Source organism: Artemia franciscana, chromosome 11, assembly GCF_032884065.1.
Source record: "Artemia franciscana chromosome 11, ASM3288406v1, whole genome shotgun sequence".
Taxonomy (NCBI): Eukaryota; Metazoa; Arthropoda; class Branchiopoda; order Anostraca; family Artemiidae; genus Artemia; species Artemia franciscana.
In genome coordinates, this window is record NC_088873.1 from 3,111,104 (window position 1) to 3,137,873 (window position 26,770).

Here is a 26,770-nt window from a genome sequence, read left to right on the forward strand (position 1 = left end):
AACAAAAAGTACAGGTTGCAGAAAACAGTGCTAATGTGTAGTCTAATGGGGACTATATACTCTCAAATTAGAGGGGCAAGGGTAAAGTATTGTAGGGCTGCATGCATTAGGCTAAGAATTGTTTTCTTAATGTGTTTCCTTCTCAGTAGCCCTTAATGTTAACCTATACCTAAGAACCTTTTTGGACACATAAACTTTAGGCCTAAGTGCTGAAATGTAGGCTTGTTAAAATATAAGTTAATCTTAGAGAAAGTTTGTGATCTTTATTAAGGGGCATACCTTTTGAATAGCTGGTATATTTTAGAAACATTGACCAGGAAAGTCCTCTTTGAGGGTAATATTCTAGTTTAGCCACTTTTTGCTATTTTAGAAAGAGGTTAGGTTGGGCAAATGAAACTTTCAGGGATGGGTCAACATAATACTAAAGTAGCCTAGGCTTTATTGTGGAAAGGTATTTTGAAGTAGCCTATCTCCACTCCTTCATCCTCTAGAGGACAGTGCCCTTTAATGAACTTGTAAATCTTTGTGTTATGAAAATGTTTTTTTAGTATAATATTGTCTATGATTTTTAGGCCATATCAGACATTCCAGAATGAGCTAATGTTTGGTGAGAGGTTTCTTTTGGCTTCTGGCCAACCCCTTTGAATTGTCTTAGTGAGTGCAGTCATTTGAGCATCTACTGTTGTCTCTTGTTTGAGTCTGCTGCTACTGATTAGTAGTAGCAACATCATTGAGTGTACATTTGACTCATTCTCCTTTTGCATTTTTGTATCCTCTTCAGGAAGATATAGGCAAAACAGGGCATTGGCTATGGGGATTTCTTTATCTGGGTGGAATGTTACTGTGAAGTCATATAGTTGGGTTATCAGTAGCATTTGTTTGAAGTCTTGGTGAAGACTTTGACATTGGTTGATTCAGAACTACTTTGAGAGGCTTGTCATCAGATACTACTCTGAATTTCGGGCCATAGATGTATTGATGATAATGCATGCATCCAAAAAGGATGGCATAAAGTTCTTTTTCTATTTGCAAATAGTTCTGTTTTGTGGCATTCAGTACAGGTGATATAGAAGAAACTGGTTTTTCATTTTGAATGAGAGTGGCTCCAAGGCTAAGCTTCAAAGTTCAACTTGTATCTTAATGTTCCCTGCTGTTGGATCAAACAATGCAAGGGAACCACCAATGGATTCTTTGATGTTGGTAAAGGCTTTGTCAAGTTGGTGTTCTCACTAAAGCTGTTTTGTTTTGCCATATCATGTAGTGACTGGTTTAGTAATGACAATTGGGGATATACCATGCCAGGTAGTTCATCATTCCTAGTACAGTTTGGAGTTCACCTTTGGTAGATTGGGGCCTCATTTCTTTTAGTGTACTTACCTTTTATGGATCTGGGTGGATGCCATTTTCTGATATTGTGTGTCCAAAGTATAGTATGCTTTTGCATCCAAGCACATGTTTCTCTGGTTGAACTTGACTGTGTTTTCACATGCCCAGATTAGCATGCTATGGACATTGGCATCATGCTCTTCTATGGTTTTTCTGGTATGATGATGTCTTCAACTATGACAGAGAACCCTTTGTTACTCTCAAATGTCTTTTCTATGCATCTCTGGAGTTTGTCCTGTGCTGAGATTAGACTCAATGGCATGCATTTGAACTTGTATTGACCATATGGTGGTTTGAATGTTGTTAATTGAGATGAATCCTCATCAAGGATGAGAGACCAGTATCCATGGTGGGCATCCAATTTTGTGAAGAACTTAGTACCAGAATGTTTCAATATTGATTCATCAAATAGGGGTTCTGGGTGGTGGGGTTTTTGGATAGCCTTGTTTAAGTCATATGGGTCAATGCATACCCAGAGGGTTTTGTCAGGCTTTTTGATGACAGCTTCTGCATTCACCCATTTTGTGGGGTAAGAGACTTTTCTCATGGCACTAAGTTCTTTTCATTCTATCTAGTTCCTCCTTGAATCCATCCTGGAGGGCTATTGGGATGAACCTGCCTGGTATGGCCTTTGGTTCAGCTCCTAAGTTGTCCAATTCCTTGGAAAACATCTTGGAATTCCTCTATGAAAGGGGTCAACTTTGGGATTGTGTTTTCAACTGTCAGTATTAGCTTGATTAATTTCAGTTTTCTGCTAGTTTCAAAGCCTAGGATTGGTATGGGGCATCTTTCACTTCAAAGAGGGGTTTTGTTTCATTGCATCCATTGGTGTGTGCACAGGCAAGACTACATACAGTGGTTGTTGGGATTCTCTGTCCTCCAAAACTGGTGAGGATTTGTTGTGTTTTGCTGATTTTTGGCCTTGGTTTGATTGAGTTGAAAAGTTATTCTGCTATAAAATTTGCTTGGCATCAGTGTCAATTTTAAAAATAATGCTGATTTGCCCACTGATCATAAGCTTTACATATAGTTGGTTATCACCCAGCTCCATGTTTACAACATCAATACAAAACTCATCATTGTTGATGTTTTGTGGGTCATAGGGATGCTGTTGCTGGTTTATTGTGTTCTCTGTCCTTTTGCTACTTTTTCATACATTGCAAAGTGGTTTGGTTTATCACAGTTTCTACAGATCTTTCCTTTGACTGGATGCATTTGGGAGGGTCAATTCACCACTAAAGAAGTAGCAGGCTTTTGGTTTGATTTTTTTTTTTCTTATAAAATCAACCTCTTGCTTTGTTTGTATTTCTTGAAAAGCTTGATTGCCGCTTGTATTAGGTTGTAACATTGTTCTGAGCTGTGCCTGGGTTTCTACTTATGCTCAAACAATGGTAACTGCTTGTGACAAAGTTTGATTTGAACAGCTTGGAGAAGTTTTTCTCTAACCTTTGCTGAGGAGACACCCCACATAAGTCTGTCTCTTATCATTTCTTCTCTTATGTCTGCTGTGGAATAGGCACACTCATGAGCCAACAGCTTTAGATCAGTCAGGTATTGATCCACAGGTTCGCCATCATGTTGATCACATTCATGAAAGAGGTACCTTGAGAAAACTGTATTACATTGAGGATTGAAATATTCACTAAATTTGTTCAAGTATACTTCAGTCGTATCTTTTTCATCAGCTGCAACTGTTAAGGTGCTAAAGATATCTTGCCATTTATCTCCCATCTATGTTAGTAGAAAGGAACATTAGGCTTGCATGGTTCTTGAATCTTGTTCATGCCTCTTTTGTAATGTTTGATATTAATGCATTTATTTAACCCAAGCTCCTATAAAGAAAAAGCAATATAAGCAAGCACAGCACACACAGCAAGAATAAACACAAGCACTAGCAAAGCAATCATAATCACTACATCTCCCTTCTTTTCACTTTAAACTAATTGGTTCACAATACACCAGTACTGCACATATCATTACTATCTGAGATATCACTAAATTTATTTACATCCTGAGAAGGCGCTAGGCTTGCTTCTCTATTGTGTATTCTAAGTACACATAAGGTTTGTTACACTAGTAAAATCTACTATCACACTTAACATTTTTTTTTTTTTTTTTTAAGCAGTACGAGAAGGTGCTAGGCTCACTTCTCTCATATGTACTTCTGGTATACACATTGCATACTTTTAACTTCACACAACTATTTACAGGTTCAATCTCTTTGGCGGGTTGATCACTCTTGCGGATCGTGTTCTTGCACTGACTTGGGGAAGAGGTGCTGCTCCACATGGCTGAATTGAGGCTTCAGATGAGGTGAGCTCTGTCTCCATTCAGTCTAGTGGTGCTGAGGAGCGCAGCGGTGATCTGCTAAGCTGATTTCCAGGTGGTGACAGTGATTTTTGAGCCAGAATTTCTTTGTTTGGAGTAGAGAATGGGGCCAAAGATATGACAGTTGGCCCACCAAGGTCTCTAGTCTCTGAGTCAATGCCAAGGCGGCTTGAGAGGTGAACTCTATTCCATCTTATGATAGACCTGTCGTCTGTTGCAACTATGTAGGATTGAGGGGCCTCAGACTGGGCAATTACTCTTGCTTGGCTCCATTTGCCACCTGGAGTCTTCTGCATGTATACTGATTTCCCTACTTCTACTGACGGAAGAGGCCTAGACGTCACATCATACTGACACTTCTGTTGTCTCTGGAGAGCTGTGCGTTTCTCCAAAAACTTGTGATTGCTGACCGCTTTCTTTTTTAGGTGGTCAGTGGTACATGGCAGAAGTGTCCTCAATTGACGACACATCAGAAGCTGGGACAGCAAGGCTAGTCCATCCATGGGTGTGTTCCTGTATTTGAGCAGTCCCAAGTATGGGTCTTTCTGATGCCTTCATCATGAGGCTCTTTGCTGTCTGGACAGTCTTTTCCACAAGCCTGTTGGACTGGGGGTAGATTGGACTTGATGTTCTGTGAGTGAATCCCCATGTCCTGGCAAAATCTTGGAATTCAACCAAAGAGTACTGAGGGCCATTGTCAGTTATTAGTATAGATGGGATGCCATATCTGGCGAAATGAGATTTGAGTTTGGAGATGACAGCCTTCGAGGTAGTGGAGCTGAGTTTGTCTACTTCGAAAAAATGGCTATGATAGTCCACTGTTACAAGATAGTCATTATTGTTGAGCGTGAATAGGTCGGATGCAACTTTTTGCCAAGGAAGACATGATATTTCGTGACTGATCATAGGCTCTGTTTGGTTTGATGGCATGTTTCTAGCACATGTTTGGCAACTACGAACATACTGCTCAATGTCTGCATTCAGGCCAGGCCAATAAACCAGCATTCTGGCTCTTTGCTTGGTCTTTTCTACTCCAAGATGAGCAGCATGGAGTTGTCTCAGGATGTCTGGCTGTAATATCTTGGGTATGACCAATCTCTTGCCTTTGAAGATGATCCCTTGGTTTGTTGACAGTTCATGCTGGATATTCCTGAACAGACGTGCCTTTGGAAGTTTCTTCCTGGATTTGTAGGATTCTCATCACTTACAGGAAGATCTCTAGAGATCTGATGAACATACACGTCTATTTCTGTTGCTAGTTTCTCATCAATATCTGGAAGGTGGAGACGAGAAAGAGCGTCAGCGATTGGTATTTCTGAACCTGGCCGGAATTGCAGATGAAGATCGTATGGTTGGAGTTGTAGCATTAGTCTCTGTACCCTTGGAGGGGCCTTGTGGATAGGATTTCTGACTATTGTCTCAAGCGGGTGGTGATCAGTGATTATGTTGACACGTCTCCCATAGAGGTAGTGGTGAAAGTGCTTGCATCCATAGACAATAGCGTACAGCTCCTTTTCAAGTTGGGAGTACTTTTGCTCAGTTTTGCTAAGTGCATGGGATGCATATGCTACTACCTCTCCATCACTACAGAGGTTTGCTCCCAAGCCATGGCTGGACGCGTCGACTTTCAGCTCCACATTCAAGCTTTTGTAGTTGAAGAAGGAGATGCCTGACATGATTGACTGCTTGAGCTCTACCAGCATCTGGTCATTTTCGGGACTCCAAGAGAATGGCTCACATTTGTGTATGTCTCAAAGGCTTTTATTTCTAGTAGACAGGTCGGGAATGTATTTTGTGAGGTAGGTCAACATGCCAAGGAGGGTAAGCAGCTCTTCACGACTCTGAGGTCGGGGCATCTTTTCAATGGCTCTCAGTTTTTCTGGGTCTGGTTTCATGCCATTGGCTCCAATTACGTGCCCAAAATAGCATAAGCTGCTTGCACTGAAGCTGCATTTATCCTTGTTGAATTTAACACCTTTTTCTAGTGCTCTTTCCATAATGGCTTGGAGTCTTTCATCATGCTCTTCTTGGTTTGCTCCATACACTAGAATATCATCAATAATGATGGCTACTCCTTCCAGCCCTTCAAATGCTTCTTCCATACGGCGCTGGAACTCATCTTGTGCTGAAAGTAAGCCAAAGGGCATTCTTAGGAATCGATAACGCCTGTATATAGTGCTGAATGTTGTCATCTCAGATGCAGTTGCAGAAAGGACTAATGACCAGTACCCTGACCAAGCATCCATTTTGCTGAACACCTTTGCACCATGCAGCTTGGCTGTAACATCTTATGAGGTAGGAATGGGATAGTAAGGGCGCTTTATGCATTTGTTGAGGTCTGCTGGGTCTATGCATAGCCTTACAGTTCCATTCTTCTTTTTGATCATCACCATTGAATTTACCCATTCTTTGGGCTTTGTGACTTTTTCAATGATTCTGTCTCTTTCCATTCTGTTAAGTTCTTCCTGGAGTTTGTCTTTTAGTGCCTCTGGTACCCTTCTGGCCGGATAGACGGTTGGTATGGACCCATCTTTTAGATGGATGTTGCATTCCCCTTCAAGTCGGCCAATGCCTTCAAAGAGGCTTTTGTATTTCTCGTCTATGCTGGTTTGTTCCACATTAACATTGAGTACCAGTTTGATGAGGTTCAAGTCTATGCTGGATCAATATCCCACAATTGGGGTTGATGCTGAGTGGACTACATAGAATCTGTGAGCGCCCCTAGGATACTGTTTGTGGCTACAGGTAAGGTCACAAGTGCCAATGACAGGGATTCTAGCACCACAGTAGCTGCTCAGTTGCTGTTTAGTTGATTGCAGATTCGGTTTTGGGTCAAGCCTGTTGAAAATGTTTTTGGGAATGACATTTGCTTGGGCTCCTGTGTCAATTTTGAAGTTGACTTAAAGCTGGTTGTTTAAGGTCAGTGGGACAAAGGCTTCATCTTTGCCACTACCTTTGTCAATGGCATAGAGGAAAATTGTTTCTTGATCATTGACTGCCTCTGAATGACTCAGTATCTTCATCAATGGTGTTTACGTTTTTGTTGCTGCAAAAGACCCTTGTGAAATGGTTTGGCTTCTTGCACTGTGTACATATGTGTTCCCCTTTGCTGGACATGCATGATTAGTTGAGTAAGATCCACCACAAAAATAGCATTCTCTACCCTTGGTGTGGTTATTAACAGAAGCTTTCTGATTTTGGAAGCTATTCTGGCTTGGACTATGTGTGATTGCATCAACTTCCTGCTTGATAGATATTGGTTTACTACCACTGAAAGATTTTAGCTGAGTTTGGGTTGTTTCATAGGTTCTACATCTTGACACTGCACTCTCAAGAGTTAATGAGTCACCTTCCACTAACAGATTCTCTTGAACAGCTTGGTTTTGAATTCCACAGACAATTTGGTCACGAATCATTTCATCTTGTTCTGTGTACAGACATAGTTTGACCAATGTTTTTAATTCTGTGATGTACCTTTCAATACTTTCGTTTTCTAACTGGTCCCTCTTCTGGAAGATATATCTTGCAAACAAAGTGTTTTTCTTTGGGCTTGTATAGTCTTTAAAGTATTTGATAAGGGGTTCAATTTTGTTGGCTTCACTCTTTTCCATTTTGAAAGTATTGAAAATCTCTCGTCCCTTTTCTCCCATCCAGATAAGCAGGTAGGCACACTGAGATTTTTCTGTCTTTTCTGCCAGTAGTCCTATAAACATCAACTGGGCATGCTGTTCAAATCGATTCCATTCATCTGCCAAGGAGGTGGCATCCCAGTTGATGGATGGTTGTTGGACTTCCATAGTGCTGTTAGATTTCAATGCCAAGATCCCACTTCTGCACCATGTAATGTTTGATATTAATGCATTTATTTAACCCAAGCTCCTATAAAGAAAAAGCAATATAAGCAAGCATAGCACACACAGCAAGAATAAACACAAGCACTAGCAAAGCTATCATAATCACTACATCTTTGAGGTTGTCACTTGTCCAGTCCATTGTGGGGTATGGGATGTTGGTTTCCATGCTGTTGTTTTTCTTTCTTTTTTCAAAGTGTTTCTGACACCATGTAGAAAGTTTCAACATTGACTATGGATAAGTAGAAACCCAGGTCACCTGGAATAGAAAAAGATCAGAGTATTAAACTTTAACACCTCCACCCTCTATTGTGCAAATATATAGCCAAGTTATATATTTCTCTTGTATTCTGCCATGGATCTCTGTTGTTTCTATCCATGTACCTGTAGATTGAATCAACACTGACAAAATTCTTTTCTTATATACTTTCTTCTTAGTAGCCCCCATTGTAGGCTTGTGCCCATTATATTCCCTATTTTTATGCTGCTTGTCAACATTAATTAAAAAAAAACTTGTTAAAAAATAAGTTTTTCAAAGAAAAGTAAAGGCCATACTAAAATTACAATCAGCAGATTTAAAAACCTATAATAATTCAAGCTTAAAACAAACAGAAATATCTACTAAAGAATAAATGAAACTCAAAACAAACAGAAATTAAATAAACAATCATAGCAAAGAAACATACAACATGTACTAAGATAAATGAACAAGTCAAGCTTAAGTTTAATACGCAAACAAAGCTTAAAATAAACAGAATATCTTTTACTTTTAAAAGACAAATAAAATGCAAAATGAACAGAAATTAAATAAACAATCATAGCAAACAAACTTACAACAGGTACTGAAATAAATGAATAAACAAATCTTTAAATGAATAAAATTCAAATTGAGTATGTAAATCAAGCTTAAAGCAATTAATAATCATTAAAAACAAGAGTTAGGCTACTGCCCTCTTCCCTAACTTAAAAGTATAAAGTCTACTGAGTCATTGGTACTTCACCAAAAATGAATTATAGTACAACTATTTTCTTTTATACTTGTTACAACATTGAAAATAAAATGAAAATTGCAATGAAATAAAATCTTGAACTAACAAACTTTCAGAAATTGACATCATTATGCATCAAATTTTTGGTTTAATTTTATTAATTCTTTTCAAGACTGTTCAAAACTCATATAGTTTCCAGTAAAGTGCTAGTGATGTAGTAGACTATGCTTTTACAGTTAGGAAAGGGGACAGAAGCCAAAATCTTGTTTTTGATAATTATTGTTTGTTTTCTGCTTGATTCACATACTCAACTTGAATTTTGTTCATTTAAAGATTTGTTTATTCATTTATTTCAGTATATATTGTAAGTTTGTTTGCTATGATTGTCTATTTAATTTCTGTTCATTTAGAATTTTATTCATTCTTTAATAATAAAAGATTTTTTGTTTACTTTCTTAAAGCTTGATTTTAAATAAAAAAGCTTTCTTAAAGCTTGATTTGAATTAAATAAACAATCATAGCAAACAAACTTACAACAGGTACTGAAATAAATGAATAAACAAATCTTTAAATGAATAAAATTCAAATTGAGTATGTAAATCAAGCTTAAAGCAATTAATAATCATTAAAAACAAGAGTTAGGCTACTGCCCTCTTCCCTAACTTAAAAGTATAAAGTCTACTGAGTCATTGGTACTTCACCAAAAATGAATTATAGTACAACTATTTTCTTTTATACTTGTTACAACATTGAAAATAAAATGAAAATTGCAATGAAATAAAATCTTGAACTAACAAACTTTCAGAAATTGACATCATTATGCATCAAATTTTTGGTTTAATTTTATTAATTCTTTTCAAGACTGTTCAAAACTCATATAGTTTCCAGTAAAGTGCCAGTGATGTAGTAGACTATGCTTTTACAGTTAGGAAAGGGGACAGAAGCCAAAATCTTGTTTTTGATAATTATTGTTTGTTTTCTGCTTGATTCACATACTCAACTTGAATTTTGTTCATTTAAAGATTTGTTTATTCATTTATTTCAGTATATATTGTAAGTTTGTTTGCTATGATTGTCTATTTAATTTCTGTTCATTTAGAATTTTATTCATTCTTTAATAATAAAAGATTTTTTGTTTACTTTCTTAAAGCTTGATTTACATAATCAACTTAAGATTCATTTATTCATTCATATTAGTATCTGTTTTATACTTGTTTGCTATGATTGTTTGTTTAATTTCTGTTTGCTTTTGGTTTCATTTATTCTTTAATAGTAATTTCTGGTCATTTTGAGTTTGAATTATTATAGGTTTTTATTTTTATTGATTGCAAGTCTAATTTGGTCTCTAGTTTTCTTTTAGAAACTTCTTTTTCAAAAAGTCATTTTTATTATTAATTTTTGATTGCCAAAGATTCAAGTTATTCAAAATTCCCCATTTCAAAAATCAAATTTTTTTCAACAACAAATATCAAAAATAGTATGAAAGTAAAAATATCAAAGTAAACAAAGTAACAATAAACAACTTGCATAACTTACAGCCCTTGCCCCATAAATCAGTAAATCCAAGTATCAAAGTAACAAAGAAAAAAGGGTGCGTAGAGGGGAGGCTGGTTGCCATCTGATCATTCTTCACTTTTAGAAATGGAGCTAGAACTTCCAGTTCCAATCAAATGTGTCTCCTCCAAGGTTTATTCAACCACCCCTTCCATAAAAACCTTATATGCCCCTGGGTTATAACTTGTAACCCATTAACTCCTGCACTCTGCAGGGCTGTGTCAGTCCTTTAGGTATTGTTATTTGATATTTGGATTATTTTGGACAAAATGACTATCTCAAAAGTTATACTAGATGCATTTGGGGAAAAGAGGGCATGGGGGAGCTATCTGCCCTCCAATCACTTTTGATTTTTAAAAGGAAAATAACACTTTCAATCAAAGAAGCCTCTTCCAAAGTTTGTAAGACCACCCCTTCCTTAAAACATTATATACCCCCATCTAATAACTTCCTTAAATCCTTAACCATGGGCTTTGTGGGGCTGTGTCAATCCCAGAGGCATTGCTGTATGATACGTGGACTATTTTGAACAAAATTGGTACCTCAAAATTTTTGATCAAATTCATTTGAGGAATAAGGTGTCAAGGGGGAGAGGGCTAGTTACCCTCCTATCACTTTTGACTCTTAAAAATGGAACTAGAATTTTCGATTTTTAATCAAACAAGCCCCCTCCAACCATACAACCACCCCTTCTAAAAAAAAACCTTAAATGCTCCAAGGGCATAACTTACAACACTTCCCCCTGGCTCTGGGGGGCTGTGTTAACCCAAGTGTTTTGTTATGTGCTCTTTGGTTTGTTTTGAACAAAATGACTATCTCAAAAATTCAGTTTTATATATTGGGGCTAGTTGCCCTCTGGTCCCTTGTGACTCTTAAAAAGGGAACTAGAACTTCCAGTTTCTAATCAAATAAGCCCCCTATGAAGTTAATACGACTACCCCTACCATGAAATCATTATATTCCCCCAAGGCATAACTTACAACAACAAAAAATTACTGACTTGAAAATTCCAGAGGTAGGTAGGAACTGTGAGAAGTCCAATACTCAAATCACCCATCCTCAACAGTTTAAGGATTAAAATCCAGTTGGTACCAATATGGCCTCTTGATTATTTGATGTTGGTCCCTTCTGCACATAATATCGCCAAAAATACGCGAAAAACGGCTGAGCCATCGTAATCTGTGGCATTATGCTTTAAGAAATTTTGGAGCTACTTTCTTTTGAATAGTTATCTCCTTTTATCAACAGTCAACCCAACCAATGGTGCACCAAACCATCTTCTGGACCACATTCTGGTGATTTTTTGGGGATGGTGGAGTCCTCCCTTCAAGATTGCAGACAGTCTGGTAGCATGACATCCCTTTTGTTTGTATTAAAGCTTATTCCAATAGGCAAAGCATAGAACACCCCCTAAAAAGTCCCTCCATCTTTACTAATAGCCCTCCAATATTCTAAATCAGCATATATATTACTGAATTTAAAATCCCTTCTTAAATTTAAAAAAGAGTAAAGGTAACAAAGTATTTAGGTTTTATGATTGATGAAAATCTATCATGGAAAACACATTCAAATATTATAGCTTCAAAGTTTTCCAGATCTCTGGGTGTGCTTTGCTGAGTTAAAAACCTAGTATCCTATAAAATTCTTCGATTGCTTTATTTTGCTATTTTTTACCCGTATATTTGCTATGGTTGCTCTGCATGGGCTAGTAATTTTGTATCATGTTATAAAAAAATCCAAAATAAAGCCACCGTTAAACTTTTATCACCTAAAACTTTATTTACTCATAATATTAATTAACTTTATACTTAGAATCAACTTTTTGATATTTCAAAAACAAGAGACTACAAAGTTAGTATTTTCACATATAAATTTATTAATAATATACTTCCATCTTCTTTCGAAAATTTTTTCTCCATTAATTGTGATCTTCATAGCCATGATACATGAGGAGTATCAAATCTGGTACACTCGTTTGGAAATACGGTTAGAGCTTCTTTGGTAATTAGAAATTTTGCCCCTCTGTATGGGATATTATTCCAATTGAAATAAGAAATTCGAGTCATTTGGCTTCCTTCAAGGCTGTTGTTAAGAGATTCTTCCTTGCAAACGAATAGTATGGTAATGATGCAAAAGTATAGTAATAATGCGTGAGTGTCATAAGTAGAATCTTTGTATGTAGTAATATGTAGAGTAGAGATAACTGCCACCTGCTGCCAACAAGCCCCTCGGGCCTTTCTTAGCAGGTGCAGCAAAATGTTTTGTATACATGTTTTTGAAATACATTAATCTAATCTAACATCTCAATAAATTCTACTCCATGGACCCAAAACACTACTCAACTAAAATAGTTGTGTATAACATCCCTCCAGAAATACCTATTCTAATTAATACCTAGCCCAGTCGCAACCACCAGCCAATCCTAACTATCCTATCTAAAACTACATATATTTTAGGTTAATAGCTTAGTGAATACATTTATAAAAGATACATTTTAATCAAAATATTTTGTTGGAGATCAGGCACTGTCTGGGTACTATGAGTATTACCCTATTTTATCATTCCTGAAAGTTGCACGTCTTCAAAGTTTTATTCCAACCTTTAGGAATAACATACCTAAGTATTTTTGAATGTCTTGAAGTAGTTTTCAGAATTTGATAGTGTTCTCTTTAGAAGGGCTTAGGCACAAGAATTATAACATGAAAAGAAATAACCTGTTATATTCTTACGCCAGCAAGATAAGGTGGTGATGACCTCCTGTGTGTCTAGGCTAGATTTCTTGCTGGTGATGATGAGTTAACTTTAGTTGATAGTTGAGTCCCAAATCAGCTTCCAGTCAACAATCCGAGCACAATCCTTTGTAACTTCGGCTTTTAATAGGTCTAGTGGGGCTGATTTTTATACCCAATTAGCCCAGTTTCAACAGCAAAACGCTTTGCTGCTCCTTTCTTTGGGACCAGAGAAACTGGAGTTTTTAATGTGTTATGTGCACAGAGAGAGAAATTGCAACTGAATCTCCCTTGCCCAGAATTCAACAGCTTTAAGTCACTATTATATCACCCTGCTTTTATCAGTATCTGAGGGTGAGCAGGTGCAGGGCTTGCAGCTGCACTAGGGACTTTGGAAGTTCTAGCGTTTTTACCCTAGATTATGTACAAAAGTTTGATGATTTTATTTTATATTTGTAAATAGATTTATTTTAGCATTGTGAGCCAGCTGTTGATGAGAAAACAGCTAAAAAATAAATGAAAATTCACAAAATCAGCAAACTGAGTGGGTAGCATAGGGTTATGTCAGAAGATTTGGATCCCATTAATGTGATAGGGCTAGGAGGCTCAGGTTATTTTTTGTTGGGGGGGTGCCCTCTTTTTTGTGCTCACTTAATCATTTCTTTTTCAGATGTTACAAAAATAACAATGACTTCAAGAATAGCCATTCGAAATATTAGTTTCCTCAAACAGGAAGCAAGCTCTTTACTTGGATCAACTAGTTTGACTGTGAAAGTGATCTGCATTGCAGTACTATTTGGATATGGTTTATCATTCTCTGAATCAGCTGTTAAATCATTAACTGTCACTCCTGCCTATTTATTTCCTCCTGTTTTTTGGATATGGACAGCATTCACACATTGGATGATTGAATTTCATCTATATGAAGTTGTTACTGATGTAATTGTTGTTGGTCTGTGTGGTAAACTTATTGAACCACTTTGGGGGAAATTAGAAATGGTGACTTATTTTGCCTTAGTTAATATGACAGTTGCTATTATTGGAACTGTTTTTTATGTCTTTGTATATATGGTGACATTTAATTCAGATTATTTGTTTCAAACACATATGCATGGGCTGTCAGCATATGTAGCCAGTGTTATGGTAGCAGTTAAACAAATAATGCCAGACAATATTGTAGTGAAAACACCTGCAGGAAAAATAATGAATAGAAACATTCCCTTGTGTGTGCTACTAGTATCTATTCTGTTTTGGATTGTTGGATTGTTAGAACATACTTATCCAGTTATGTATGGTATTGGGATGCTTGTGAGCTGGATTTATTGAAGGTTTTATCAGCAACATAGTAATGGCACGAGAGGAGATCTTGCAGACAATTTTTCATTTGCAAGGTGAGATATTTCTTTCTTTTTAAATTGTTTTCTTTTTTTTGCAAATTTTGTATTACAGAGTCCTTATCACAATCTTTGGCTTATAGATGATGTTGGGTTTTATAATCCCTGGAAATTGCCTTAATTCTTTGTAGTCTCAGCAGCATTTTTGGGTATCTTACTATGTACCCTCGACAGTCCCATATTATTGACCTATCTCTTGCCTTAATGAAAGGTACTAGGGAAGCTTCAGTCTATTTTTCATCAAATGCCTCAATAGACAAATTTTTTTTTTATATTTTGCAATTCAAAATTGCTTTTATAAAATGAGTTTGTGAACATGGGCTTGAATTACCAGTTGATGAATTTACACCTGCAAAGAAATGGAAAGTCTCTAAATAAAATAACTGCATGGTCCTGGGGTCCCTAGGTGGTTGATGAAGCTTGTTCAAGGAGGCGAGGGCTTGGTCATAAATTGGTTGAATCTCTTGGGGGGGGGGGGATTTGGACCAATTTACTGAGAGTTCCCTCCCACTCCTTTGCAGTTTTAAATTAGTTCATTAATATTTGTATTTGTGGTATGCTGTTAAACTCGAACAGATATTACAATAAAATTGCTTACTTATGAGTCAGTCTCTAATGACAAATTTATGTGACAACTATATGTTTTTGTGTCGTTTTTTTTCTGTACATGTTACATATCTCAAAGTCCAATTTAACCAATAAGTTCAGAAACCTCGTGTTAAAATGAAGAGGATGTGCCCTAGAAAAATACCAATATAGGACTAATTTCTGCAAAAAGGCAGTATGGGTAATGGTAAACTCTTTTCTTCTAATTACATCAATATCTGGTTGGTAGATTGATATGACCATCTAATTTTGTATGCTTTGCTTCAGTTAGTGTCTTTTCAGTTTGTGTTTTTGTTTGTATTTGTTTAAGCAAATAGTCTACTTTTAATACTTTTGAAATTTAACATATTGCTATACTGTTGAAACGCATCATAGTATAATGTTACCTTGACCCTATGATTTGTTCTTCCATCATTCAATATATCCTACTTTTATTGTCGTCTTTGCTAAATTGTTGTTATTAAGCATAGTTTTCTGCTGCCTTGGCCACTTCAACTGTAAAAGGTGACTTAACTATATTAACCTTTCTCCCATTATAGTCCTCAATAGTGGGATCAAACCACATTTTTTGTGCTTTTAATTATTTCATTTATTTAATGTATATATATATATATATATATATATATATATATATATATATATATATATATATATATATATATATATATATATATATATATATATATATATATATATATATATATATATATATATACATATATATATATATATATATATATCTTTACTATAGGCTTTTATATGTAATGTAATATAACTTAATGTATAATCATTTCACAAGTAACTGAAAAAAAATGCTTAGACAATTCCTCTGAAAAACATCTGGCACATTTTTCTCAAATTTTCAAAGAACCCATTTTTTAGAATGGTATGTGACGATTTCCATACTTCATTGCATGTAATTGTCACAGTCAAATCCAACATAAGTATAAAACAACGTATTAGAAATTAAATCTATGATAAAACAAAAGTTATTTTTTTTATACTTAGGTGCACTTTTGTAATCCAAATGTCACTTGTTATATTAACATAACACATAGATTTTTCACTATCTTTTTTTCTACTATTCATCCTATGTTTACAAGCTTTTTTTGTCTGCCAGATGTTAAAACTTGTATGTTGAGAAACACCTATCTTTATTTTATTTTTCTTACACACCAAATAGCTTGCATACATATTGAGGATAGTTCATCTTTCATGATTGGCTACTATTTATAAATATCTTGAGGAAAGTAGGAGAGTGTTGTCTATGCTTGGCTCTCCTTTTAAAAAGCTTAATGTTGGCTGAAGTGAAAGACTTTTTCTGCTTTGCTATTCTGAAACACATGCCTACTTCAGTTTATAGTCAAAAGGTTTTTTAGTATACTTTAGTGCACTTTTGTAATCCAGATGTCACTTGTCTTATTAACATAACACATAGATTTCTCACTATCTTTTGATAGAGTAAACAAAAAATGTTTTTTTTTAGCCAAATGTTCAAAGTTGTATGTTGAGAAACACCTTTCTTAATTTAATTTTTCTTACACACCACATAGCTTGCATACAGATTGAGGATAGTTCATCTTTTGTGATTGGCAACTATTTTAAATATCTTGAGGAAAGTAGGAGAGTGTTGTCTATCTTGGCTCTCCTTTTAAAAAGCTTAATGTTGGCTGAAGTGAAAGACTTTCTACTTTGCAATTCTGAAACACATGCCTACTTCAATTTCTAGTTGAAAAGTTTTTTTTGCAGTATTGTGTAGAATTAAATTATAAGTAAGAGTCTGCTTCTTTAATTATAGACTATAGAAATAATCAAATGAATAAAGTTTCATGGCTCACTGTTCTGATAAGCCCAGTATTTTCACGGGCATACACTGAGCCAGGTCATTGTATATAAAAACCCTCTGACCCATCTGTCTGAAGACTAGACCTATGTCTACCTATAAAACAAATAGTCAGACTAGAAAAGTATCTAGGAGTTATGCTAAGGAGGGTACTCCTGTTTTACTTCCTTTTGAATGGGCAGCTTGTTTCTATTTTCTTCACAAGGAATCCAATCCATCTTTATAAGGAGTTGAGTCACAGACTACAAACAACACTCGCCTCTGTAGAGTTTTAGGTTTTAAGCTCAGAAGTAGCATAGGATTATTTTTTTTTTTATGTATATAGCTTTTAGTGGAACTATTCTGACTCTTGGCTTCAAAAACCCTTGTTGTTGTTTCCTTGTATCCTGAATTATATTCTTTATGTTGCTACAAGTTGAACCTAAATTTTAGCTATGGCAGGGATGCAGGAAAAATTGGATCAGAGAAATAAAGAACAGGCCTCCTCCCATACACATCATGAATATTTGATATTAGGGAAGTTAGTTTCTCAAGAAATGCAAAAACGATGCCTTGTGGGATAAAATGCGAATCATGCATAAAACTCTGAGAATCTATGCATTTTTGTATATTTGTGTTCATTTAATATATCAATGTAGCTTTTTTACTTCTGCCAGTTTCAAACAGTTCATGGTAACGAACTGTAGTAAGGAGCGACCCGGCTTAATAGAAACCAAAACTCTAAAAAATGGAATTTTGATACCAATAGCTACATCAAAAGAATCGCATTTTAATGCTGATTTTAAATATATAAGTCTCATCAAGTTTAGTCTTACGCACCAAAAGTTACGAGCCTGAGAAAATTTGTGTGATTTTAGAGAATAGGGGAAACACCCCCTAAAAGTCATAGAATCTTAACGAAAATTACAAAATCAGATTCAGCGTATCAGAGAACCCTACTTTAAAAGTTTCTAGCTCCTATCTACAAAAATGTGGAATTTTGTATTTTTTGCCAGAAGGCAGATCACGGATGCGTGTTTATTTGTTTGTTTTTTTTTTGTTTTTTTTTTCCCATGGGTGATCGTATCGACCCAGTTGTCCTAGAGTGTTGCGAGAGGGCTCATTCTAACGGAAATGAAAAGTTCTTCTGCCCTTTTTAAGTGACCAATAAAATTGGAGGGCACCTAGGCCCCCTCCCACGCTAATTATTTTCCCAAAGTCAATGGGTCAAAATTCTGAGATAGCCATTTTATTCAGCATAGTCGAAAAACCTTATAACTATGTCTTTGGGGACGACTTACTCCTCCACAGTCCCCGTGGGAGGAGCTACAAGTTACAAACTTTGACCAGTGCTTACATGTAGTAATGGTTATTGGGAAGTGTACAGGTGTTTTCAGGAGGATTTTTTGGGTTGGGGGAGGGGTTGAAAAGAGGGGGATATACTGGGGGAACTTTCCATCGAGGAATTTGTCATGGGGGAAGAAAATTTCTATGAAGGGAGCGCAGGATTTACTAGCATTATTTAAAAAAAAAAAACAATGAAAAAAATAAATATGAAAAAGGTTTTTTTCAGCTGGAAGTAAGGAGCAGCATTAAAACTTAAAACGAACGGAAATTATTACACATATGAGGTGCTCACCTCCTCCTAATACCTCGCTCTTTACGCTAAAGTATTTTTAGTAATGTCAACTATTTATTCTACGGCTTTTGTGATTCAGGGGTCATTCTTAATGAATTGGGCCAAAATTTAAGATTTAGTGTAAAGAGAGAGGTACTGAAGAGGGGGCGAACCCTCTCATATTTGTGATAAAAACATGAGAATAAAAAATTCTTTACGTAAGCTAGTTTATAAGTTACGTATATGTTTTACTAATAAACAGATTCGCAAAAAATTAAAAGTTCTAGTTGCCTTTTTTATTAACCAAAAAATTGGAGGGCAACTAGGCTTCCTCCCCCGCTCTTTTTTTCTCAAAATCATTCGATCAAAATTATGAGAAAGCCATCTAGCCCCCCCCCCCTAAAAAAATATGCAAATTTCGTTATAATTATTTCTCTGCGGAGAGCCAAAATCAAAACATGCATTGATTCAAAAACGTTCAGAAATTAAATAAAAAAACAAGTTTTTTCAAGTGAAAGTAAGGAGCGACTTTAAAACTTAAAACGAACAGAAATTACTTCGTATATGAAAGGGGCTGCTTCCTCATCAACGCCGCGCTCTTTACGCTAAAGTTTTTTACTGTTTTAAAAAGAAGAGTTGAGAGAAAGAGTCAAACTTTAGCGTAAAGAGCGGGTCGCTGATGAGGAAGCAGCCCCTTTCATTTACGAAGTAATTTCTGTTCGTTTTAAGTTTTAATGTCGCTCCTTACTTTCACTTGAAAAAACTTGTTTTTTTATTTAATTCAGACACAGAGCTACATTTTAAGCTACAGTACAATATGTGGTAACAGTATAATTATAGCTGTGATATTTACACAAAAGAGTATGTAAATTTGTCTATAGTTATTCAGAAAGTTCAAAGTCGCATTATATTTTTTTTTCCTGAAGCAAAGAAATAATATACAAGACTTGAAAAAAAATCAGCGAGTTTCTGCTTATTTCTAAATGTTCAGCCTTGTCCAGCCTTATTATCATCTAGGCTGGCAAATTGAGGTAAATTGAGGAAAAATACGTTGAGGAAATGCTAGTTTCTATTGTCACACAAAAGTCAGTGACAGCTTCTAAAAAGAGAAGCAATATTAGCTTCTAATTATAATAACGTCTTACATAGGAAAGTTTTGTAAGTTTACTCTGTATTGTATGTATAGGTCTGTGCATAGAGAATTACCTTTAATTGCAGCGTGGAGCGATCTAAGGATTTCTCCTTGTAGAGCTCTAGAGTTGACAATTTGAGTTGTATTCAGGATTCTTTAGTGACCAGGTGTACTGTGCTGAGTTTACTGTTGGTGTACTGTTGAGTTTACACTCCCTGGAGGACCACTCAGCTTCCAGTCTTCATTTGAAGATGCCCAGAGATTCAGCAGTAACAGTTTCTTCGGAGATTTTATTCCAACTATTGACGATTCTTGAGGAAAAGAATTGAGCGTGGACTCAGGATAGGATAGGCTGCTTAACAAGTTTCAACTTATGACCTCTAGCTCTTGAGTTAGGACGAACAGTGGTAAATAATGCTGGTAGTGTATTAGCTAGAATTATTCTCTAAATCTCTTATATGGATCATCACAGACGCCAATTCAGGAAAATGATGGGGCGCAGAGGGGATGTCTGTTTCAATATATGAGGGGGGGGGCAAAATGTGAGGTCTCAAATATAGGGGGGTCGGTTTTGTCGTTATTTCGATTTTTTTCGATTAGAATGCACAAAGAAAATACTTTAATGATGATAATTATTTATTTATAACCCATTATTATACAAAACAAGCAGAGTAAATTACACAAGAAAGGAAGAAAAATCAAATACACAGAAACATAGATAACTTAAACCTTAATGTCGTGATTAAGTGAACTGATGGAACTCGAAAATCCCATGTTTAAATTGAAAATATATATATTTAAAAAGTACTCAAGTATTCATTGGCGGAAGATATCGCTTTTAATATCAGGCGTTAGCTTCTTGAAGAAGCTACAAAATGTTTGCTAAGATTTTGCTCTATTTCCTCTAATTGCATAGAAATCTTGGAAAATGTCTAGCTCTTTTTCACAAGTGTACTCTATGAAGGGTATTGCTTGTAGAACAAAATCGGTACTATCATGAGCAGAAGACAATAACCTGTAAGATTATTGCAACCATTTTTCAATGTATTTTCCTGTTTTCGAACAGTCCCATAGAATATTTTCAGCTACCTGAAATTTTTACAAGTTTTTAGCCAGAAAGAATCGTTTCAGATCGCCAATAACACCCCTAGAGACCAGATTGACAAGTTGGTATAATTAACCTGCTATTTCCGCCAATGGATAAGTGCTATTTGAAGGATTTTGACAATCGACGGTCTCTAGAGAATTGAGAGACAGAAGGCTACCCTAACTTCAATTTTGAACCTTGATGTTTTCAAGTTCACTTAATCATGGCCTTAATCACATACACAAGCACACGGATAATATTATGATTTGGGCCAAGGGACACAAAGGCATGTCTTGTTAAAATAGTACTAACCAGTTCAAACGATTGTATAATGTCGGTAGCACCATCTTCTCAATAATACGGGTATTAGGATATGAAGTGGGAAAATACAGTAAAAATTTACAATATCTAAAATAAACAATATAGATCTTGCGTAAATCATTCTTATCCAATAACGAGTACTTTCCACTTAAAAACACAACAGAATGGTCACAATATGCGGAATACATTTTAGCTAAATCTAGGCATGAATATTTTCCATGGTTAGTTACAATTTTTGCATATCTAATCTTCACGTTTTCTTTAACATCTGTCCGAATTTTAAGTCGCAAAAAGGGAGTCTAGAACAAATACTAATTCCAAACCACCGTAAACTCTCAACATTGCGAATTACTGAGGGTCCACAGGACAAATTATGAGCTGATGACTTGGGATTGCAAACTAAAAATTCGCATTTATTGACATTAAAAAACAGACCAACATCCAGAAACAACATAGAAATACGGTGCAAAGACAGTGCCAAAATAGACTTGGTTTGGCTTAAAACTAGCAGGTCGCCCGTTATATGCAATATAAGACACATCAGATAAATTAAAAAAAAAACGAAGGCTTGATTCCTGATAACACATTTTGAATGCAAGTATTAAATAAATTAAGTGATAGCACCCCATCCTGTCGTTCTACAGATTAAACTGATATATTACCGTAGTGCCCTGCACTAGATTTTAAACGAAGAAACGAATTTATATACCAAAATTTAAGTTTATAAATGACAGGAAGGTTCATTCCAAGCTCTGATTAAATAAAAAAAACAAGTTTTTTTAAATGAAAGTAAGGAGCAAAATTAAAACTTAAAATGAACAGAAATTACTCCGTATATGAAAGGAACTTTTCCTCCTCAACGCCCCGCTCTTTACGCTAAAGTTTGACTCTTTCTCTTAACTCTACTTTTTAAAACGGTAAGAAACTTTAGCGTAAAGAGCGGGGCGTTGTGGAGGAAAAGCCCCTTTCATATACGGAGTAATTTCTGTTCGTTTTAAGTTTTAGTGTTGCTCATTCCTTTCATTTTAAAAAAAAACTTGTTTTTTTATTTAATTTCTGGACATTTTTGAATTAATGCAAGTTTTGATCTTGGCTCTCCGCACATAAATAATTAAAACGAAATAATAATTAAAACAATTCATCGGAAAATTTTAAGAAAAAAGGAGTGAGGGAGGAGGCCTAGTTCTCCTCTAATTTTTTGATTACTTAAAAAGGCAACTAGAACTTTTAATTTTTTACAAACGTTTTCATTGGTAAAAATTATACGTAACTTAAGAATTAACTTGCGTAACGAACTTCTATATTCGTATGTTTTTATTGCGTATATGAGGGGGTTCAACCCTCGTCGATACCTCACCCTTTACACTAATGCTTAAATGTCCCAATTCCTTAAGAATGACCTCTGAATCACAAAGGCCGTAGAATAAAAAGTTGAAATTACTAAAAATACTTTAGCGTAAAGAGTGAAGTATAACGAGGAGGTAAACCCCTCATATGCTTAATAATTTTTGTTCGTTTTAAGTTTTAATGCTGCTCCTTACTTTCAGTAGAAAAAACTTTTCATATTTATTTTTTCAGTGTTTTTTCAAATAATGCTAGAAAATCCTGCGCCCCCTTAATTGAAATTCTCTTCCCCCATGAGAGGTTCCTCTATGGAAATATCCTCCCACGTAACCCCCCCTCAACTCTCCCCCTAAATCAAAAAATCCCCCTGAAAACGTCTGTACACTTCCCAGTAACCATTACTATATGTAGACAGAGGTCAAAGTTTGTAACTTGCAGCCCCTCCCACGGGGACTGCGGGGGAGTAAGTCGTCCCTAAAGACATAGTTATTAGGTTTTTCGATTATGGTTAATAAAATGGCTATCTCAGAATTTTGATCCGGTGACTTTTGGGGAAAATGGGCGTGGGAGGGGGCCTGGGTGCCGTCCAATTTTTTTTTTGTCACTTAAACACTAAAACTTTTAGTTTCTGTTATAATGAGCCCTCTCGTGACATTCTAGGACAATTCAGTCGATACGATCATTCCTGGGAAAAACAATAACAAAAAAACAAATAAACAGGCATCCGTGATTTGTCTTCTGGCAAAAAATGCGAAATTCCACAATTTGTAGATAGGCGCTTGAAACTTCTACAATAAGGCTCTCTGATACGCTGAATCTTATGGTGTGATTTTCGTTAAGATTGTATGACTTTTAGGAGGTGTTTCCCCCTATTTTCTAAAATGAGGCAAATTTTTTCAGGCACGTTACTTTTGATGGGTATAATTGATTTTGATGAAACTTATTTATTTAAAATCAGCATTAAAATGGGATTCTTTTGATGTAACTATTGGTATCAAAATTCCATTTTTTAGAGTTTCGGTTACTATTGAGTCGGGTCACTCCTTACTACAATTCGTTACCACGAACTGTTTGACAAAGAGTGCCACACTTTTGCATGGCAAATACTATCAAAAGCTTTAGACAAATCCAAGTCGTGAATATTTAATTCATGTCCTTTAGACTGGGCATCATAACGAACTGAAGCTTATACCTTAAGCGCATGTCGGCACCTACTATCCAATGCAAATATGCCCCAAAAATTGACGAAGTTTGGGGGCGGTTGCCACCCTATTCGCTGCCCCCCCCCCTCCAGCCCAATTGACGCCTCTTTGGATTATGCATGAGTGACAATTTGCTATAACATAATATTTTTGAGACATGTGCTGAATCATGAATTTTTTTTTCAGTGTATACCAAAACCACTTTGCTCCTTTTAAAAGTGGATAAGACAGTGACCATATTTTCGTAACTACATGTCATAAGGTGCTTTTTTATGGATTCATTGCAGCTAGAGTCAAACTCATGGCAGTTCAGTATGATGGCTCACTATCTACTTGTACCCAGGATTGGTCACTTATCCTACTTATTGTATTTTTACCATTACATTTTGTTTTAGATCTACACAGAGCTTATAGCGTCATTAAATCAACGATATAACAAATCAAAGTTATAGTTGACAAAACACAAACAAATTAGACCGTCATTTTCTCTAGGGAATCCCAAGTTCTTTCCAATTACTCCCCCCCCCCCTATGACCCTTGTTGATAAATGGCTTAATCGGGGGATGATTAATACCAATTTGTTTCTTTCAGCTTTTTCCCAACAGTCTTACAGCCACCTATATCTGTGTTTAGCAACTTGTTATTTCGATGCCTTGTAAGTGTGAAGATATGTAAGAAGCCTATTAGAAAATATGACATTGGTGCTCCTTCTTCTATAGCTATAAGACTGCCAGGAATGGATGCCCAAGATGCAGAAAGGCGAAGGTAAATCTTAATTCAAAATAGATATTTTTCAACAAAAGGCATGCTGCAGTTCAGCTGTGGATTTTATATTTTGTTACTGCTATCACTCTGGCTAGAGAATACAATTCATGTTCCTAGCAAACTCGTGCATTGTAATTAACTGGTAACATTCATCTATGATATCAGTACACTAGAATTATGTTGTGTTTGGTCAGGATGCTGGACAAGACACTTCTGTAGTCTTGTTTGCTTTTTTTATCCTTTCATTTTTTAGGGAGAATCCCTGGAAAGTTTAAAGTTTCAAGTGTCTTTGTCAGAGTTATAATTGCATTACAAAGTGTAATCTACAACATAAAAAATAAGGCTTTACAAAACCAAACGGTTTATTCTGCATTACCATAATTTCTTGTAATCTCTTCAGTTTGTCGGTTGTTTTTTTTTGTCCCTCCTTTGAAAAAAAAAAAAAACTCCATCGTACATGCCTTCTAGAGGTCAGCCATAGGTGCATAGTTCTCTTTTTTGTAAGGTGGGCAGCAGGTGTCGTTCGGAAGACAACAAACATTACTTTATTTTAGTGTTGTGTCTCTTAGCATCTAGACAATCACTTGAGGTTATAGAACTGGTAGCTAAAGCCAACATTCCTCTGGAGTGCTTTTACAATCAGATTGAGTTGGTTTTCCATCATCACGAGGGGATATACCTTTTTAATGCCCAAAGGCAAGCAAGCACTCATATTACAGATGTTACTATTTATTAAAAAAAAGAAAAATTGTTATGATTATTATTATCGTTGCTGATAACCAGTAGATTTCATTAAATGGTAGCAATTTTTATGTATAGTTTTGTATGTGTATCCTCTTGGGCCTCATGGCCAGGGGATTGAATTGAAATTTCCAAGGAAGTTTTTTTAAGGGAAAGGAAAAGGGACCTATAGTTTTGTGTCTGGAGGAAAGGCCGGAATATGTCATCCCTGATCCTCACAAAAGAGTAGTTTTCTTATGCTTGTCATATATGAGGATCTTTAATTATTTTAGACTAGGAAGAAAGAAGAATTGCAAAATGGCACTATAGACTTGAGAAGAAAAAAACATTCAAATAAACTACCAAGAGTCATTTATGTCAGTTTTGGAGCACAACTAAGACAAGCCTAAAAGTCAGATGCATGGATTGTCTCTTACACATTGTCAGGTCCTGAAGGATCCGTTTATAATTCAACCGGTTGAGTTTTAATTAACTTCAATTTTTAATGTCAGTTTTTAATTGACAATCAATGACAATTTTCTCCTAAGGTCAGAGAAGTTTGTAATTTCAATTTCTATTTTTTATAATGTTTAATGTCATTTTCTAGTGTCATTTCCTGATGTCAGAGAATTTTAGAATGTTAATTTATAAATTTTTGACGTCTAGCTTCACTTTATAATTCAATTTTCTGATGTCAGGGAGTTTTTAATGTCAACTTAAGATTTTCTAATGTCTAAATGTCATTTTCTTATTTCAGAGAACTTTTCAATGTCATATTTTAATTTTCTAATGTTTAATGCCATTTTATATTTTGAAAGAATTTTCTAATGCCAATTTGTAATCTTATACTGTCTCATATCATTTTTAAAGTCAGAGAATTTTATATACTAAATTAATTTTCTAATATATTATGTCATTTTCTAATGTCAGAAAAATTTCTACTGCTAATGTTTTATGTTCAATGTAATTCTCTAATGTTAGAGAATTTTCTAATGTCATTTTCAATTTTCTAATTTTGAATGTTATTCTCTGATCTCATATAATCAAAGTGGATCACCACGTCTACTATTTGATATTTTTTTTAGCTCGTTTACCCCAATATACCTGAACATCAAACATGTTTCAGTGCGTGCATCAACTAAGTTTTTATTTGTGTATTAGTCGATAAATTTGTAAAAGTACAAGGCCTTTGATTAGCATCGATTTCAACTCATCTTTTAAAGTATGCTTTTAATTGTACATTGGACACACCAATCAGCAATTATAAGAAGATCTTACTGGGCATCAAAATTCTATTTAAAAAAAATTGCAATGAAACTTCCAATTTGGTCTAGGCTAAAGGGCTATTAATTTTCCATAACATTCTGCAAGAGGCCATCATAATATCTAATTATTGTTTTATATTTATTATTATATGTATAAACTACTCGCGATTACTCTACTTACTTTTACTACGCACTTTTATATACTTACTATTACTACTCATAAATTACTTACTATTACTGTATAATATTGTTCTACGTGTAGTAATTTGTATAATAATACTATTTGTTGTTTTTTTTGTAGGCAGATTGCTTTGAAAGCCCTTGGTGAAAGATTAGGAAAGCAAGAGCCAAGTTGGAAGCAGAGCAAAAGTCCAGTCCCTGAGATCAGTCCACAAGAAGATTACAATCAGACAATTCCTTTAGAACCAAAGCAAGAAGAATTAAATTTACCAGCAGGGAGTGTTAAACTAACTATTGAGTAAATGTTTTGGGCTCGAAGTTTTTTTCTTTTTAATTATTATTAACAAGTGAAAATCTGAAGATTTTATATTCTCCTGTCAGAGTTGGGAAATGTCTCTTAGTTGAAAATAATTGGAGTTTATATTACAGTTTAAACGTATTGGTGTTTGTGAAATTTATTAAAAATTAAAGTATGCA

At 35.3% G+C, this 26,770-nt stretch overlaps 1 protein-coding gene across 1 annotated transcript in view; it reads left to right on the forward strand.

Moving 5' to 3' along the window:
- The window catches only part of LOC136032694 (transmembrane protein 115-like), a 27,176-nt gene extending 406 nt beyond the window's left edge, over nt 1-26,770 (forward strand). Inside the window, 3 exon segments of the mRNA XM_065712994.1 lie at nt 13,508-14,228; nt 23,955-24,128; nt 26,415-26,770. Of these exon segments, the coding sequence (XP_065569066.1) occupies nt 13,525-14,228; nt 23,955-24,128; nt 26,415-26,595 (1,059 nt within the window). The 5' untranslated portion in view covers nt 13,508-13,524 and the 3' untranslated portion in view covers nt 26,596-26,770.